This window comes from Sus scrofa, chromosome 1 (assembly GCF_054392235.1).
Source record: "Sus scrofa isolate SSC_HxYL_T2T_F1_AM1 chromosome 1, Sscrofa_HxYL_maternal_Yorkshire_Landrace_v2.0, whole genome shotgun sequence".
Taxonomy (NCBI): Eukaryota; Metazoa; Chordata; class Mammalia; order Artiodactyla; family Suidae; genus Sus; species Sus scrofa.
The window spans coordinates 122660231-122676576 of NC_139383.1; the positions used below are offsets into that span (position 1 = coordinate 122660231).

Below are 16346 nucleotides of genomic sequence, written 5' to 3' on the forward strand. Positions count from 1 at the left end.
ATGGGCTAGTAAGCACTATTTTATTTCTAAGAATCACTACCCAGGCCTATAATAGACCTCTCTGGGACTTCCAGATTACATGACATACTTAGAAGCAAGGTTTTTGCTCTCAGGTTTCTTTCTGCTGTTACCAGGGTACTTCATTAGTTGAGGCCTTTTGTCCTAATATGACTTCAGTTCAAGGGATGCACCTTTTAACTATTGCTGTTTTCTTCCAAGAGTCAGAGCCATACTATCTTTTGCCTAAATAGCAATCGTATGGGAAAATGCAACTTCTTTTTACTCTATATTCTTACTATTCTAACTGTTCTAATCTATAAAATGGTATCTCTTCTGTATAGAAGATACATGACCATCCAGAAACTTAAAGGATCATATCCTAACATAATTTATTTTGTTGTTCTGTACCAAAGGTGGTTTTGGTACCTCTTATTATATCTTTAGTTTAGAAGTAGAGTGCTTTTCTAAAGTGTTAGAGGGGAAAACCAATTTTTATTAAAATTATTGGTAAAATTGCACTTTCAGAGCACTGAGGCTGGAGATTTGGAGTCTGTTTCATGTATTTTTTTTTTTTTTCAAATGACTGTCATTTGTTTGCTGATTTTGCCCGCTTATAATTTCACTCCATTTTTTATAACTTTACTATGTATATTCCATGAGAAAAGCCAAAAAAGAATTATAATAGAACTACTGTAATCGGAGTTCCTGTTGTGGCTCTGCGGAAACGAATCTGACTAGTATCCATGAAGATGCAGGTTTGATCCCTGGCCTTGCTCAGTGGGTTAAGGATCTCGTATTATCATGAGCTGTGGTGTAGGTTGCAGATCACCTTGGATCTGGCATTGCTGTGGCTGTGGCATAGGCCAGTGGCTACAGCTCAGATTCGACCCCTAGTCTGGGATCCTCCATATGCCATGGGTATAGCCCTAAAAAGACAAAAAAATTAAAAAAAAAATAGAAAGAACTGCTATAATCAAGATGAGAGACAAAATACTATTGATTCATTAAGGGTAGGAAGACATTCCCAGTGCAAATAATGCCCCTTATACAGAGTACCTTCCTCTTCAGAGGAAATGTAAAATTTATCTTTGGTGGCAGTGTACTGTATTATAATAATAACAAAAAGAACTAAACTTACTGAAAGAAATATAGTAAAAGGGGACAGTGTTTATCTTTAGCCTTAAGAGTGGCTCAGGAGTTCCCGTCGTGGCGCAGTGGTTAACGAATCCGACTAGGAACCATGAGGTTGCAGGTTTGGTCCCTGCCCTTGCTCAGTGAGTTAAGGATCCGGCGTTGCCTTGAGCTGTGGTGCAGGTTGCAGACGCGGCTCGGTTCCCGCATTGCTCTGTCTCTGGCATAGGCCTGATTTGACCCCTAGCCTGGGAACCTCCATATGCCGTGGGAGTGGCCCAAAGAAATAGCAAAAAGACAAAAAAAAGAGTGGCTCAGGCATTAATAAAGAGAACTTATGGTGGTGTTGTAAAGTTGAATTTTCAGTGAATTTTCACTTCTTTATCTTACTTGCATTTGTTCAGATTTTAAAAGGCGACTTGGCGAAAGCTGGTATTACATTATGACTCCTACAACACTTAGTGTATATTAGCCTGACTCCTTCCATCACATGCTTGAGAGCCGTTTGTGGTGTGGTAGAAAGCAAGGTGCAGCTACCAAATTCTAGTTTTGATTAGAATCAAGACTTATGACCTGAGTCACACCCTTCGATTTAAAGATATTCATCTTACCTCCTTTGTGATGTTATTGTGAGAATGAGATGCTGTAATATGCAAGAAAGTGCTCTGAAAACTGTAAACCTGTATAAATTTTAAGAAGAATGTTAAAGTCTCATTATCATTATCACAGTACTACTATCTCAACTAATTCTCTCAGGGCTTATATTTATCTCTGGCTGCACAATTTTAATTTATCCGGTAGCTTTTGGGAATACAATGATTTTTAAAAATATATTTTTATTGTGGTAAAATAACGTGTAACTTACTGTTTTAACCATTTTTAAGCGTATAATTCAGTGGCATTAGGTACATCCATGGTATTGTGCAACTGTCACCACTATTCATTTCCAGAGCTTTTTCATTATACCAAATAGAAACTATGTATCCATTAAACAGTGACTCCATATTCTGCCCTCCTGCCAGCCCTTGATAACCTCTATTCTACATTCTGTGTCTAGAAATTTCCTATTCTAGGTACCTCATCATAAAGGGAGTCATACAGTACATGGTCCTTTGCATCTGGCTTCTTTCACTTAGCATCATATTCTCAAGGTTCATCCCTTTTGTAGATGTATCAGAATTTCATTCCTTCCTAAGGCTGAATAATCCACTGTGTGTTTATACCACTCATGAATACATTTTGAAAGCCATCTGTTGGTGGACATTAGGGTTTTTTCCATTTTTTGGCTATTGTGAATAGTGTTACCATAAACATTGGTGCACAAGTATCTATTTGAATCTCTGATTTCCATTCCTTGGCTATATAGAATATAGAATTGCTGATCATATGGCAGTTCTCTGTTTAACTTCTTGAGGAACCATCAAACTGTTTTCCTAAAATACAGTGAATTTTTTTTTTTCTTTCTAGGGCTGTAACCTGTGACATATGGATGTTCCCAAGCTAGGGGTTGAATCAGAGCTATAGCTGCCAAGCTCAGCCACAGCCACAGCAATTCAGGATCCAGGGCACGTCTGTGGCCTACACCACAGCTCATGGCAATGCCAGATCCCCAACCCACTGAGTGAGGCCAGGAATCGAACTCTCATCCTCATGGGTATTAATAGGATTCATTTCTTCTGTGTCCCAATGGGAACTCCTTAGTGATTTTTATAATGCAGTGTGTTCACTGTAGTTTTTCTGACCTTTGGGCCAAAAGTTTAAACAAAAAATCACGTTATGTTTTCAGATGATTTTTTATTCAGGGCTTTTTGAGAAATTGGTAAGGTGGAATGTGTTTATCCGCTAATTATCATTACTATTTTACAATGTGTTGTCTGAAGAATATTGTAAAAAATTTAGTTTATACAAATATTAAAATAGCATAATGATATGAACTATTAAACAGATGGTGTTGGAATTAAAGAATTGGAATCCAGTGGCTCAGTTAATGGAATAAAGTTTAGCTCAGCTTCTGATTTTTGGTTTTTCTGTTTCATGATTGTGATACTAATTCTATTTAGCTTCTTTCTACCATTTAACTACCTGCTAGGGAGTTGCTATTGTGCTTTAGCAGTTTACAAACCTGACCAGTATCCATGAGGTTGCGGGTTTGATCCCTGGCTTTGCTCAGTGGGTTAAGGATCCAGCATTGCTCTGAGCTGTGGTATAGGTTGCGACATGGCTTTGATCCCATGTTGCTGTGGCTGTAGTGTAGGCTGGCAGTTGCAGCTCTGATTTGACCCCTAGCCTGGAAACTTCCATATGCCGCAGGTACAGCCCTAAAAAAGCAAAACAAAAAAAACTCCTGCCTTCCAGACCCACCCTTATTCCCTTCCTTGTTTGTTGATATATATTTTAGATGCACATTAATTTTGACATTAATAAAAAAGAGTCGATTTTGGGGTATGATCTAAATTTGATTTTTTGTTTTATTATGTGTATTGCTTTTTGACTTTATGGATAATTGAAAACTGATTTTATATGTGGCTTTAGTCCAATTTAAATCTGTACTGAGAAGAGTATATTGTTTCATATGTATGATACAATTTCTTATTATGAAATCAGTGTCGGGATTGGAAGAGGTCTACTACAAGTGTTCTTAAATTCTCTCTGTTATAACATCCCTCTAGGATTACTGTTTGCACAGGCACTTCAGGTGGTATAAAGCTATTTTTTTTAGGGTAGACAGTGTAGCATAGATTGTTCTTATATTGAACTTAAATGTCTTTCTAGGCATTTACTCCCTTCCCCCCCTTTTTTTGGCTGTATAGAGTACTAATGCTCCTGCTTATAATAGTTTTAGGGTATAGCATTTTTTCTGAATAATAAATCATGAATGACAAACATATCTGTGTAGTTTGTTTAACAAATATGCTCTTTTAGAGGTAGTATCTATTCAGTAAATTAAAAGTATGTATAATGATAATAATTTTTCAAAATATTATGATCCTTTAAGAAATAATGTATTTATACTCACATATATGATCAAGAATTTCCAGTCTTAGTTGGTAGAAGCAATTTTATGAAAAGACAGGATGTGCATCAAGAAATCATTCAGGATTCCTTTTTGTTTAGGATTGTCTGTTTTTAACTTTGTGGAGTTCCCATTTAGAAGATATGTTTGGCTTTGTTTTTTTTTTTTTTGTCTTTTTTGTTGTTGTTGTTGCTATTTCTTGGGCTGCTCCCACAACATATGGAGGTTCCCAGGCTAGGGGTTGAATCGGAGCTGTAGCCACCGGCCTACACCAGAGCCACAGCAACGCGGGATCCGAGCCGCGTCTGCAACCTACACCACAGCTCACGGCAACGCCGGATCCTTAACCCACTGAGCAAGGGCAGGGACCGAACCCGCAACCTCATGGTTCCTAGTCGGATTCGTTAACCACTGCGCCACGACGGGAACTCCTGTTTGGCTTTGTTGATTACTTGCTGCAGTGTATTCACTAGAACCTTATGGTTCTGAGGATGTCTTTCTTGCCTGTAGTCCTTGTAATAGAACCTGGGAAGCCCTAGCATTTTTTGGTGCCAGTTTTACACAAGTAGAAATGAGTGCAACGACAGAATAAAAAGTTGCCAATGTTGACAGAAAATTAAGGAAGAAAGATAAAATAGACATTGTTCAAAAAGGGTAATCTCTGAAGTTAATGGGTATATATATCCTGTTGACTGCTCTTCATTGGAAAAATGAGTTAATGTCTTTCTTTAATAACAACTTTATTGAGGTATAATTTATGTAAAATATATTCATTTCAAATGTATAGTTTAAGATTTGACAAATGTATACATTTGTGTAACCACCATTCAAATTAAGGTATAGGATGTTTCTATCATAGTAAAAAATTCCTTCATTCCCTTTTGCTCTTAATCTTTCTTCAACCCAGGCAACTAGCTGATCAACTTTCTATTACTAAAATAGATTTTTGCCTATTCTAGAATTATATATATGGAATCATATTATGTGCATTCTTTTATTTTTTATACAAGTACCTATTTTTAGTGGTTTGCTCATTTTATTGTTGAATAGTTTGCCTTGTATGAATAAGCCACAACCTTTACTTGTTGATAGACATTTAGGTTATTTCCAGTTTTTGGCTAGTATGGGTAAAGCTGCTTTGGACATTTATGTCCAGTTGTTTGTATGCATATATGTTTTATATTTATTTCTCTTAGTGTAGAATAGTGTAAAATTATAGAGTTTTTGTATGTTTAACTTATAAAAAACTTCCAGTTTTCCAAAGTGATTGTACGTTTTAATTTTAATTTTTTTACTTCCACTAGCAGTGTCGGAGTTCCAGTTATTCCACATACTACTAAAACATTTGGGGGTTGGCTGATTGAAGACTTGGTTCTTATTCATTGAGTAGAAACTGTATTATATGCAGACTCTTACGAGCTGTGAGACTTGATACACCTTTTTTTTTTTTTTTTTTTTTTTTAACAGTTTAGTAATGATAGCTAATTTGTTACCCATTACTGTCTCCTATGTGCCAGGTACTTGTGTTAATGACCATATATGCATTGTAATCTCTACTCCTTAAAATGATTCCACAGAACAGAATGTATTATCTTCATTTAATAGATAGGAATCCTGGGCTAGTAAATTTTAGGCTTAAGATTTTGATTCTGAATGTGATTCTAAAACTGCAGATTTCTTTATTGAATTTTATTTCAATATTTTGGTCTTTTTTTTCCTTTGTAGAGGACAGTTAGAATGAGTATGATTTCAGCTAATATCATGGTCCTTTGGGTTTGGGGTCTTCACATTGAACTGAGAAAGGTCTAAAAAGAATTAGAAGAAGATGACCCAAGGAAAAATAAAGGAGTTGAAAGGTTTTCTCTCTCTCTGTGTGTGTGTGTGTTTGTGTGTGTCTGTGTGTCTGTATGTAAAAGGGCATGCATACTTGCTTTTCCGGGAAGATGTGTTAAGTATCTAGTTAGATGGCACTTTTCCATGTGTTATCTTAAAATTTGAGTTGTGAATAATAGGGGAAAATGGCAAAGCTGTGGAATTACTAGAGAGGGAAGACAGTGGTTGATAGCAGTAGTTGGGTCAAGAAGTTTGTTTTTATCTCCATGTAGCTTAGTTCCATGATCTTGTTTCTTCATGTAGGAATCAGCCTGTAGGCATTTATTTTTTAATATATTCCTAGACAGTTGCTGTTTAATTGTATATAATTGAGTTGTATCACAGTGCTAGGTTGACTTTTAAAGCAGAATTTTTATAGGAAAACTTTGGTCAGTTTATTTCCCATGTAGAAAAATTGTGAAACAATCCACATTTTGCAGGTTTTTTAAATTTAAAAATATAATTGTTTACATTTGGATCCTTTTCATTTCATTTTTTCCCTTTCCCACCCTATTTGCAGACATTTCAACCTACGAATGAAGAGGGACACTTCCCTTTTCAGTGATGAATTTAGGGTGGAAACATCAAATAAAGTACTTGATTATGATACCTCTCATATTTACACTGGACATATTTATGGTAAGTTAAACTTTAAAAGAACACTTTATTTTTTCCTAAACATACATATTTAGTATTGAATTATGCAGTGTCCGGCTTCTGAAACGTATGAAGTTTTGATTCTATCATTACCTCCAACTCAGGTTTTTAAAGATTTTAATCATGTATATAATTTTCTAGACTTCTAAGCAAGAAATTAACGGAAAATTAACTGTGCTTTATATGAAAAGAGGAAAAGTCTAAAAGGAAACTGGAAATATTACCTTAACAGCCAAAAATAATGTGACAAAGTCATTCATGGAAAAATCCTCCTAGGGCTTTCCTTCCTTGGAATCTCTTTGCTTTTGTTTACGATTCTAACAAATTTCTGTTACTACATCAGAGATAGAAGGTATTGGTGGGGGAAACACTTAAGCCAACAGGACATTGCATCTGTCAGCTTAGTAGTGTGGGAAGAACAGAACAATTTGTGGGAGTCATAAAAAGTCTCAAAAATCAAAGTCTTCTGGAGGTATTTGGGCAAAATATCATTGTGTTTTAACTCTATACATTAATAAATGCTCAAGATGATCCTTTTTATTAAGACAGTAAAAAAGCTAAATTTCATTTTTACATATTAGATTTCCATTCAAAATCGTCACTTGAAAAATTAAATTCAACAAATGTTTCTTATTTTTTATTATGATAGGTAAATGAGGTGTTTCTGTACTTGAAATTTCTCATTTGTAGCTCAAGCCTACTTAATTAAAAGTCGTTGTCTTATAATTCTGTAATGGAAAAGGAAAGTGTTACTACATAGGTCTAGATTTCTCACATCAGGCTATAGTTTACTATTATTTTGTTGATCATTTATCTTGTCGGGCAAGTAACTTAGTGTTCTCTGCCCACTCCCCCTCCCCCACATATGCCCCAACCCCTACTTTGTTTTTGCTAGGTGATAGTCCAGAAGAGTATAAGATTAAATGAGTTTGCAGATAAAAAAATCATGTAGTTTAAAATACAAATATTTTAGACTCTTAGCATCAGCCTGTGATTAATTTTAAGTCAGCTAATGTTAATCTGCAACTTAGAAATTATTGAGGAGTTCCTGTTGTGGCGCAGTGGTTAACGAATCCGACTAGGAACCATGAGGTTGCGGGTTCGGTCCCTGCCCTTGCTCAGTGGCTTAAGGATCCAGTATTGCCGTGAGCTGTGGTGTAGGTTGCAGACGCGGCTCGGATCCCGCGTTGCTGTGGCTCTGATGTAGGCCGGTGGCTACGGCTCTGATTGGACCCCTAGCCTGGGAATCTCCATATGCTGCCGGAGCGGCCCAAGAAATAGCAAAAAGACAATAATAATAATAACAATAATAATAATAAAAAGAAAAAACTTAAAAAAATAAAAAAAAAAGAAATTATTGAAAGCTTTATTTTTAATGAAAAATTTTTAAATGGTAAAGTAAACTTGTAAAGGCCCCTTCTGTTTCCTGCCTCTTCTTATCATTTGATGTTTGTTGCTCGGCTTTTCTTTGTGAGTATATTAAAAAACCCAAACTACATTTTTTTTTTCCTGTTATTTTCTTTCCTTAAAGAAGTGTAATTGATGGGTTGGTGTTACAAATCTTTTTCCAGTATCTTAAAAAGGATTGTTGGTATACTTCTGTTGAAATTGCTTTTGAAATATTTGATACTGTTATATTTTTAAACTGTATTTATAAAACCTAAATCTGGTAAAGAAGCCAGAAGACTCAGGAAGAGTGTATTAGGTGGGAAAGGGCCTTTTTTTCTTAAGGCAAGTAGAGCAGAAATTCAAAAGATACTTTAATATCTTTGTTTTGGAAGTGTATATTTTGTCATTGGATCTGCTTGCCTCTAAGTTTAAGTTAATTTAACAGTCATTTGTTGAATGACTATTGCATGCATGCCAGGCACTGTGCTAGGTGCTGGAAATTTGATTGTTAATGAGACAGATTTTTTCATATGCACACACACCATATATACCTACCACATATATATGTGTGTGTATATATATATATGTATATATATATATGGTATATATTTTAATTAAGTTCTAGTTGTTTACATCTCAAATTCAGTTTTTTTGTTTGTTTTTTTAGGGCCTCACCTATGGCATATGGAGGTTCCCAGGCTAGGGGTCTAATCAGAGCTATTGCTGCCGGCCCATGGCACAGCCACAGCAACACAGGATCCTAGCTGCATTTGTGACCTACACCACAGCTCACTGCAGTGCTAGATCCTTAATCCACTGAACGAGGCCAGGGATCGAACCCACAACCTTGTGGTTACTAGTTGGATTCGTTTCTGCTTCTCCACAATGGGAACTCCTCAAATTCAGGTTGTTATATTTCATATATAAGAATGGCTTTATAAAGGAGAATTAATTTAACATTCATGTGCAAATTGAATTTTAAGAGTTTGTTGCTTTCATTAATAGGTGAAGAAGGAAGTTTTAGCCATGGGTCTGTTATTGATGGAAGATTTGAAGGATTCATTCAGACTCATGGCGGCACATTTTATATTGAGCCAGCAGAGAGATATATTAAAGACCGAACTCTGCCATTTCACTCTGTCATTTATCATGAAGATGATATTAGTAAGTACTTAAATTTTGCAAAAAGGCATATAAATAGTTAAAACTATGTGGAAACAAATGAAACCTGAGAGCTGTTTTATTTCCTAAGCTATTAATCAGGCTGGAAAATATTTTCGCAACCAAAATCTCAATTAAATAGTAGATCGATATAGTGAGGCAATATCTTTGTCCATCTATGCCAGTACTATTTTGTTGATACAAGCAGTTCTACTTAAACTATGAGTCAGCCAACTCTGAACATTCTGTACTCTGATATCATAGTCATTTAATGTTATAATGCCTTTGTATGTGTGTGTGTGGCACCTACTGAAGCATTATCTTATGCGAATTTCAGTGTAGATATTTGCATAGTATTTAAGACATATTTTAGGTATTTTTATAATTTCTAAGTCTTTTGAGTTTCTTTTTGGAATCTTTAAGTAATGACTTGACTTCAGCTTGGTAAGATTTTAGATTTATATTTAAATGGATTTTGTTCTCGATCATAACCTTTATGTAATGGTAACTTATTGGGAGAGTTCTCTTTCTGTGTTTTAAGAGTAAAAAATGTATTTAGACCTCACTTTTTCATTCTGTCATTGTCTTTATATCCATAGTCATCTAGTCATGAGAATGTTATGATGAAATGACACAGAAATACCTTTCTCTAATTTATGTCTGTCTGTCTTTTTTTTTTTTTTAAGGGCTGCACTCAGCATATGGAAGTTCCCAGGCTAGGGGTCGATTCAGTGCTGCTCTTGCCATTGTACGCCACAGCCACAGCAGCACCAGATCCGAGCTGTGTCTGCAACCTACACCACAGCTCATGGCAACACCATGTCCTTAACCCACTGAATGAGGCCAGAGATTGAACCTGCATCCTCATGAGTACTCTTGGGTTAGTTACTGCTGAGCCATAACAGGAACTCCTTTTCCTCTAATTTATATGTATGTAAAATACTTATATTTTATTTTGACTATAATAAGACTAGTCTTTCAGTTTTTGTCTATTTTCCTTATTTGGCATCTTCCAGGCTTCATTTTCCTTTCTACAGCTAGAAATTTGTTGGGAATTTCATTCTTACCCCTAGTAACATACTGAAAAGTTTTATCAATGTTGACTTTTTGCTCTGCCAGCTCGGACAGTTTCTGTATCCTAACTCTGTCCACTGCTTGTCATCTCTAATGCTTGATTACTATAGAAAATAGCATAATTATTCTAGATAGAATGCATTTATGATTTTATTTACTTGTTAAATCGTAAATTCATTAATGCTACTTGCTCACAGTTTTGCTCATCCCTATTTGATTCCTTTTCTAGTTTCCCCTCCTAGTATTTCAAACTCTCTTCAAGGTCCAAGCTTGGAGTCTTCCTTGGCAAGTTAGAGTATGAATTTGCCTTCTTTTCTTTCTGTTAATAGAATTATCATTATCATCTACTTGATTTGTATGTTACTTTGTAATTTTCGTAGTAGTTTAATCTTTTTGCAGGGTTACCTCATCTGTCAGGGTATCTAAGCTATCCAGCTGCAGTTTTTGCTCCTTTAACATTTCGGGTATCATTTAGCTCTGGAACTATTTTTTCAGTGGTTCTTAATAATTGCATTTTTTCTACTTTGCATCTTATAGTAGCTTTCAAAAGTTTCCCTTTATTTCAACCTTTCTTTTTCCTCAAAGGTAATGTGTTGGAGGATCAAGGTGGAACTTAGTTTTCTATTCCTTTTAGTGTTTAACTTTACCCTTGATTTTTTTTTTTTTCTTTTTGTCTTTTTCTAGGGCTGCTCCCACGGCATATGGAGGTTCCCAGGCTAGGGGTCTAATCCGAGCTATAGCCACAGGCCTATGCCAGAGCCATAGCAACGCGGGATCCAAGCCGTGTCTGCAACCTACACCACAGCTCACGGCAATGCTGGATCCTTAACCCACTGAGCAAGGGCAGGGACCGAACCTGCAACCTCATGGTTGTTAGTCGGATTCGTTAACCACTGTGCCACGACGGGAACTCCTACCCTTGATTTTAATGATTTATTTATTTTATTTATTTATTTTTTTGGCATATGAAAATTTATTACTATCCTGCTTTTACCATCAAAACTTATGATCTTGGTCTCTCCTTCTTGCCTTTGTATAAGGCCAAAAGAGAGACATTGGCTACTTTGACAACCTTAAAGTGGACTCCAGGAATGTCACCAACAGCATGACCTTTGCGACCAAATCCAGCAACCAGAACTTCATCATTTTCCTCAATGAAGTTCAAACAACCATCATTGGGTACAAAGGCTGTAATTTTTTTCCCATTCTTGATTAGCTGAACCCTGACACACTTCCTGATGGCAGAATTTGGCTGTTTGGCTTCAACCCCTACTTTTTTAAGCACAATTCCCTTGGCATGAGAAGCGCCTCCGAAAGGGTTGGCCTTCAGGGCTGTGCCCAAATGGGCTTTCTTGTACTGTTTATCGTGCCACTTCTGGTCCCGTTGGTGGCTACGGAGCTTCCTGGAAGTACGAAGACCGTGACACTTGCCCATCCTGCCGGCGCCACGGGCCTGAGCAAAAGAGCTTTAATGATTTATTTTTACTTGTCTCAGTCAATACATGTTCATGGTAAAGAGACATTTTCACTTTCTGTTCATTATTATATGTCAGTAGTGGTATTAGAGCTTAAAAAATAATAATGTTTGGAGTGGTTTTGTCTGTAACTTTCTCTGGTAAATGGAAATGTAATGAAATGAGGATGAGAGTAGGGGAAAGAATTACCTTAAATAGAGTTTTTAAGTGCTTACTAATTTAGACAATTATTTTTGAAAAACTATCTGAGAATCTGTCATGTTAATTACTAAAAGAAAACACTCATGTATTAACCTTTTAGTTTCTAAATAGTTGCTCCAGTCTAGCTTCTATACCAATGGTTGGCAGACTTTTTCTGTAAAGAGCCAGATAATAAGTATTTTGGCTTTGTGGGCCATATTAGCTCTGTTGCCGCTAAATTCTGCCATTGTAGTTGAAAATAGCCATAGAAAATGTGTAAATGAAAAAACATGGCTGTGTTCCAGTGAAACTTTAGTCATTGACACTTAAATTTGAATTTCATGTAATTTTTATATGACATACGGTCATGTAAAATTAAATTCTTTTTTTTTTCCCAACCATTTGAAAATGTAAAAAACATCTTTAGCTTTCAAAACCAAAGGACTTCTTTATCTAGTGGGCTATTCTTTGCATACCCCTCTTCTAGATGCTAGATAGATAAATTTACTTTTTAAAAAAATTGAGAGATAGTTGACATGTAGTATTATGTTTTAGCTATGCAGCATAGTGATTTGACATTTAAATACGTTATGAAATGATCACCATGATGAGACTAGTAACATCTGTCACTATACAAAATTATTACAGTATTATTGCCTGTATTCTTTATGCTGTATATTACCTCCCCATGACTTACTTTATAACTGAAAGTTTGTGCCTCTTAATCTCTTAGATCTGTTTCGCTCAGTCTCCTGCTCCCATATAAAGTTCTTTGCTTGCATTATTTTATTTAACCTTCACAATAACCCTATGAGGTATATAGGCACACATGTTATCTCCACTTTATACTTGAGAAGACCAAGCCTTAGAAAACTTTTGTCATTTGATTGTGGATCTCATGTTCATAACCATGTATCTTCTGCTTCACTGGAAGAAAGCTGTAAATTCTCGCTGCTATTAATCCAAGGATTTCTGGGTCTTTTCTGAAAGCCTCCCTAAAATCACACATTTGTATCTGTTACTGTTTTGAACCAAATTCTTTTTTTTTTTTTTTTTTTTTTTCTTTTGTCTTTTGTTGTTGTTGTTGTTGCTGCTATTTCTTGGGCCGCTCCCGTGGCATATGGAGGTTCCCAGGCTAGGGGTTGAATCGGAGCTGTAGCCACCGGCCTACGCTAGAGCCACAGCAACGCGGGATCCGAGCTGCGTCTGCAACCTACACCACAGCTCAAGGCAACGCTGGATCGTTAACCCACTGAGCAAGGACAGGGGCCGAACCCGCAACCTCATGGTTCCTAGTCGGATTCGTTAACCACTGCGCCATGACGGGCACTCCTGAACCAAATTCTTAACATGTTTAGGAATGATGTTTTATTTCATGACTAATTAATAGGGAAAGGATATCCTTTATTTATTACATATTAATAATATTATTATTTTCATATAATTTGCTTAAGTGCCGATAATGTAATTTTACAACTAAAGTATTGCATGATTGTTTAGATCATTGTATATATGCTTAAGTGAATTTGGAGTCCCTGTATGTGTTATTTTCAACATAAGCAAATGACAAGGGAGGCATGCCAAATTTGGATAGGAGTCTGGATGAGAATTTGACTGCCCTCCTCTTAATACTATTTTTTGCAAGTCTAGGCATGAATGTATGAAACCACTGTGGAAAATGATAATTCTATTCTGGAGAACCTTAGGGAATGGCTTCTGAGGCTGTTCTGTAGCAGAACACAGAGAGTTTTCTGTGAAAATATTTAATAACTTCTAGATGCTTTGATACCCAGTTAGATGTGGAGGTGTTAACTGCGTGTAGTTATCAGTTTAAAATTCACACTTACTCAATTCTGTACTTGGGTGGTAAAAAGCACTCTCTTCTAGGACACAGAAGTGTGAACAATTATGACAGGTTAAGAATGCCATTTAGTTCTCTGCCCCTTGGCCTAGTTTGTTTTAAAAAAAAAAACCTGAGGAAAACATTTTCCCACTTCATGTTAATCTAAATATGAACAGCTTTTAGGAATGACTATGTGATTGCTTAGAATCATTAGTTGTAAATAGTGGACCTTTTCACCCTTTTTTATACTACTTTTCTGAGAGGCAAAGGCTAAGTAATTTTTCCATGCTATACTTAAAAAGAAATATTTCATCTCTGAATTAAAAGGTATTTTAAATAAAAATATGAAGCTGCAGAGTAAGACTGTGTAGGTTTATTCTTTCTCTTCAGATTTATTTATTTTCCTTTATGTGGTATCGGGGAGCCTGGAGAGCTTGATTTGCCTCATCAGAGTATGACACTCTTACTTTCAGCCTGTGTGCTGGCTACTACTATATTTGTTGCTTCTCTCTCTTGTGCTTCAATGGGAAGACCCCTTATTTCTTGTTCTGAAAAATTGAGACTTAAATTTTACTTAACCATTTCAAGGTGAAGGCCTTGTTCATGTAGAAGCTTCTTCATTTGTGAAACTTCAGGATATTGCTTTTAATAAACCTTAAAAAATCAGTTAGTTTCATATTGTGTTTTTGAAGTTATGAGCTTATATGAGTCTTATCTTAGCCATTAAGACTTCCAACTCTTTGTTACTAATAGTGGGAAGGAGGGACAAAGGATAGAAGGGAAAGAGGGAAGGAAGAATTGAATTGGAAAGTATTGATAATGACTAGCATTGTTCAAATCTGACATTATCAGATGGATAATGTCCTTCCAGAAGTAACAGGAAATTCTGAAGATTGCCCTGAAAAGGTTCTATTCATGCTTAAGGTCCAGTTTGGAGCATGGAAATGTGCTTATGCATACAGAGTTGTGACAGACTGTGGTAGACACTTGGAAAGATTGACAAATGGCATTTTCTGTTTGGTAACTCAGTAGCAGGATGGTTTAAGACATGATTGGAAGAGTCCGTGACTTCAGAATGCCTGCAGTGTATAGAAGTTTATTGGTTAATCTTTTCACAATATGTTTTAATTCACTTGCTTTATTCAGCATTGATCATACATCCTTAGTTTTCTTTTTTTTGTTTTTTTTTTTTTTGTTTTTTTTTTCATCCTTAGTTTTCTTAAGCACAGTGACAGTATTGGAAAGAAATAGAAAAATTTCGAGGCATCATTGACCTTTTCTTTTCTGAGTTAATCTCTAGGGAAATATAAATTAACTTCTCAGGCACAAAATGAAGAAAAGTTGAGAAGGCCAAGAGAAATGGTAACTATTTAAAAGATATTTAATTAAAAGTGTGAGATAATAAATTGGGAACACATTAAAAAAAAACAGATAAAAGAGACAGTGAGGCGTTTAATTCTTTTTTTTTTTTTTTTTATTCAGAATTTGGAGACAGTATGCCCAATCCTTCCCCATTATTCAGTCCCAATTTATTTTATTTATGTAAATAAAACTTGAGAGCATTTTAAATCAAGACACTTTCTGATTGGTCTCCATATGTATGTATTTATATATGTATTAAAACATTAGTAGAAAGCATTTTAGCTGCATAATGATCATTTCAGAAACATAAGATTATTTAAAGATTATTTAAAAATATCAAAGCTCTTATATTGTAAAACAGATTTAAAACTCATCCTAGAAAGTATATTTGTAAATTTTTTCCTTTTTCTTCTGAGAAATGTCACCTCATGATTTTGTTTTGCAGTGTTTGAAATGTTTTTACACAGAGATTGACTAGGGAATTTAAATCATGGTACATCTGGATATGGTATTAAAGATGCAGTTTTAAATATAGTTCTCAATATACTGTCAAGTCATATGTTTTCAGGACTTGGAAAAAAATTTGTTTTGATGGTAAGAAGAATGAATTTCAAAGTTTAAAATTTAAACTTTACAACCATGTACATTTTAAAAATAAGAATTTTCTTTTCAGAGGCATTGTTTCTTAATACATCATCAGCAAACTGTTCATAGTAAAATTGGAGTAGATTGGAAAATTGGCATAGTGCTGAATTCAGTAGAACTCTGTAACGTTAATACTGTTGCAAAAGACATTAGAATTATTTCTAAGCCCAGAGTTTGAGGATGAGTTTTAAACAACTTGGGCAAGAACCCATGTTTCCTGGCTTCTACTCCAGTAATTTATAAGTTATATTGTAAGTTAAGAGGGACTAGTTTAATAGTGGCTAAAGTCAAAGGACTTAATGACAGTAAAGACATTTATCATGCAGATTTTTTTAAAAAGATGAGGAGGAGAAAAAAAAAAAAAAAAAGAAGAGAAGGAGTTCCCATCGTGGCTCAGTGGTTAACGAATCTGACTAGGAACCATAAGGTTGTGGGTTCGATCCCTGGCCTTGCTCAGTGGGTTGGGGATCTGGTGCTGCTGTGAGCTGTGGTCTGGGTTGCAGACATGTCTCAGATCCTGCGTTGCTGTGGCTGTGGCGTAGGC

At 35.6% G+C, this 16346-nt stretch overlaps 1 protein-coding gene and 1 pseudogene across 2 annotated transcripts in view; one reads left to right on the forward strand and one right to left on the reverse strand.

Annotated features, from left to right (window-relative positions):
• Positions 1 to 16346, forward strand: part of ADAM10 (ADAM metallopeptidase domain 10) — a 118465-nt gene that overhangs the window by 45141 nt on the left and 56978 nt on the right. Inside the window, 2 exon segments of the mRNA NM_001130531.1 lie at positions 6537 to 6655; positions 9068 to 9226. Of these exon segments, the coding sequence (NP_001124003.1) occupies positions 6537 to 6655; positions 9068 to 9226 (278 nt within the window).
• On the reverse strand, positions 11230 to 11764 carry LOC100523526 (small ribosomal subunit protein uS12 pseudogene; annotated as a pseudogene). Its single transcript, XR_001306173.3, has one exon. The product of XR_001306173.3 is annotated as a small ribosomal subunit protein uS12 pseudogene (transcript).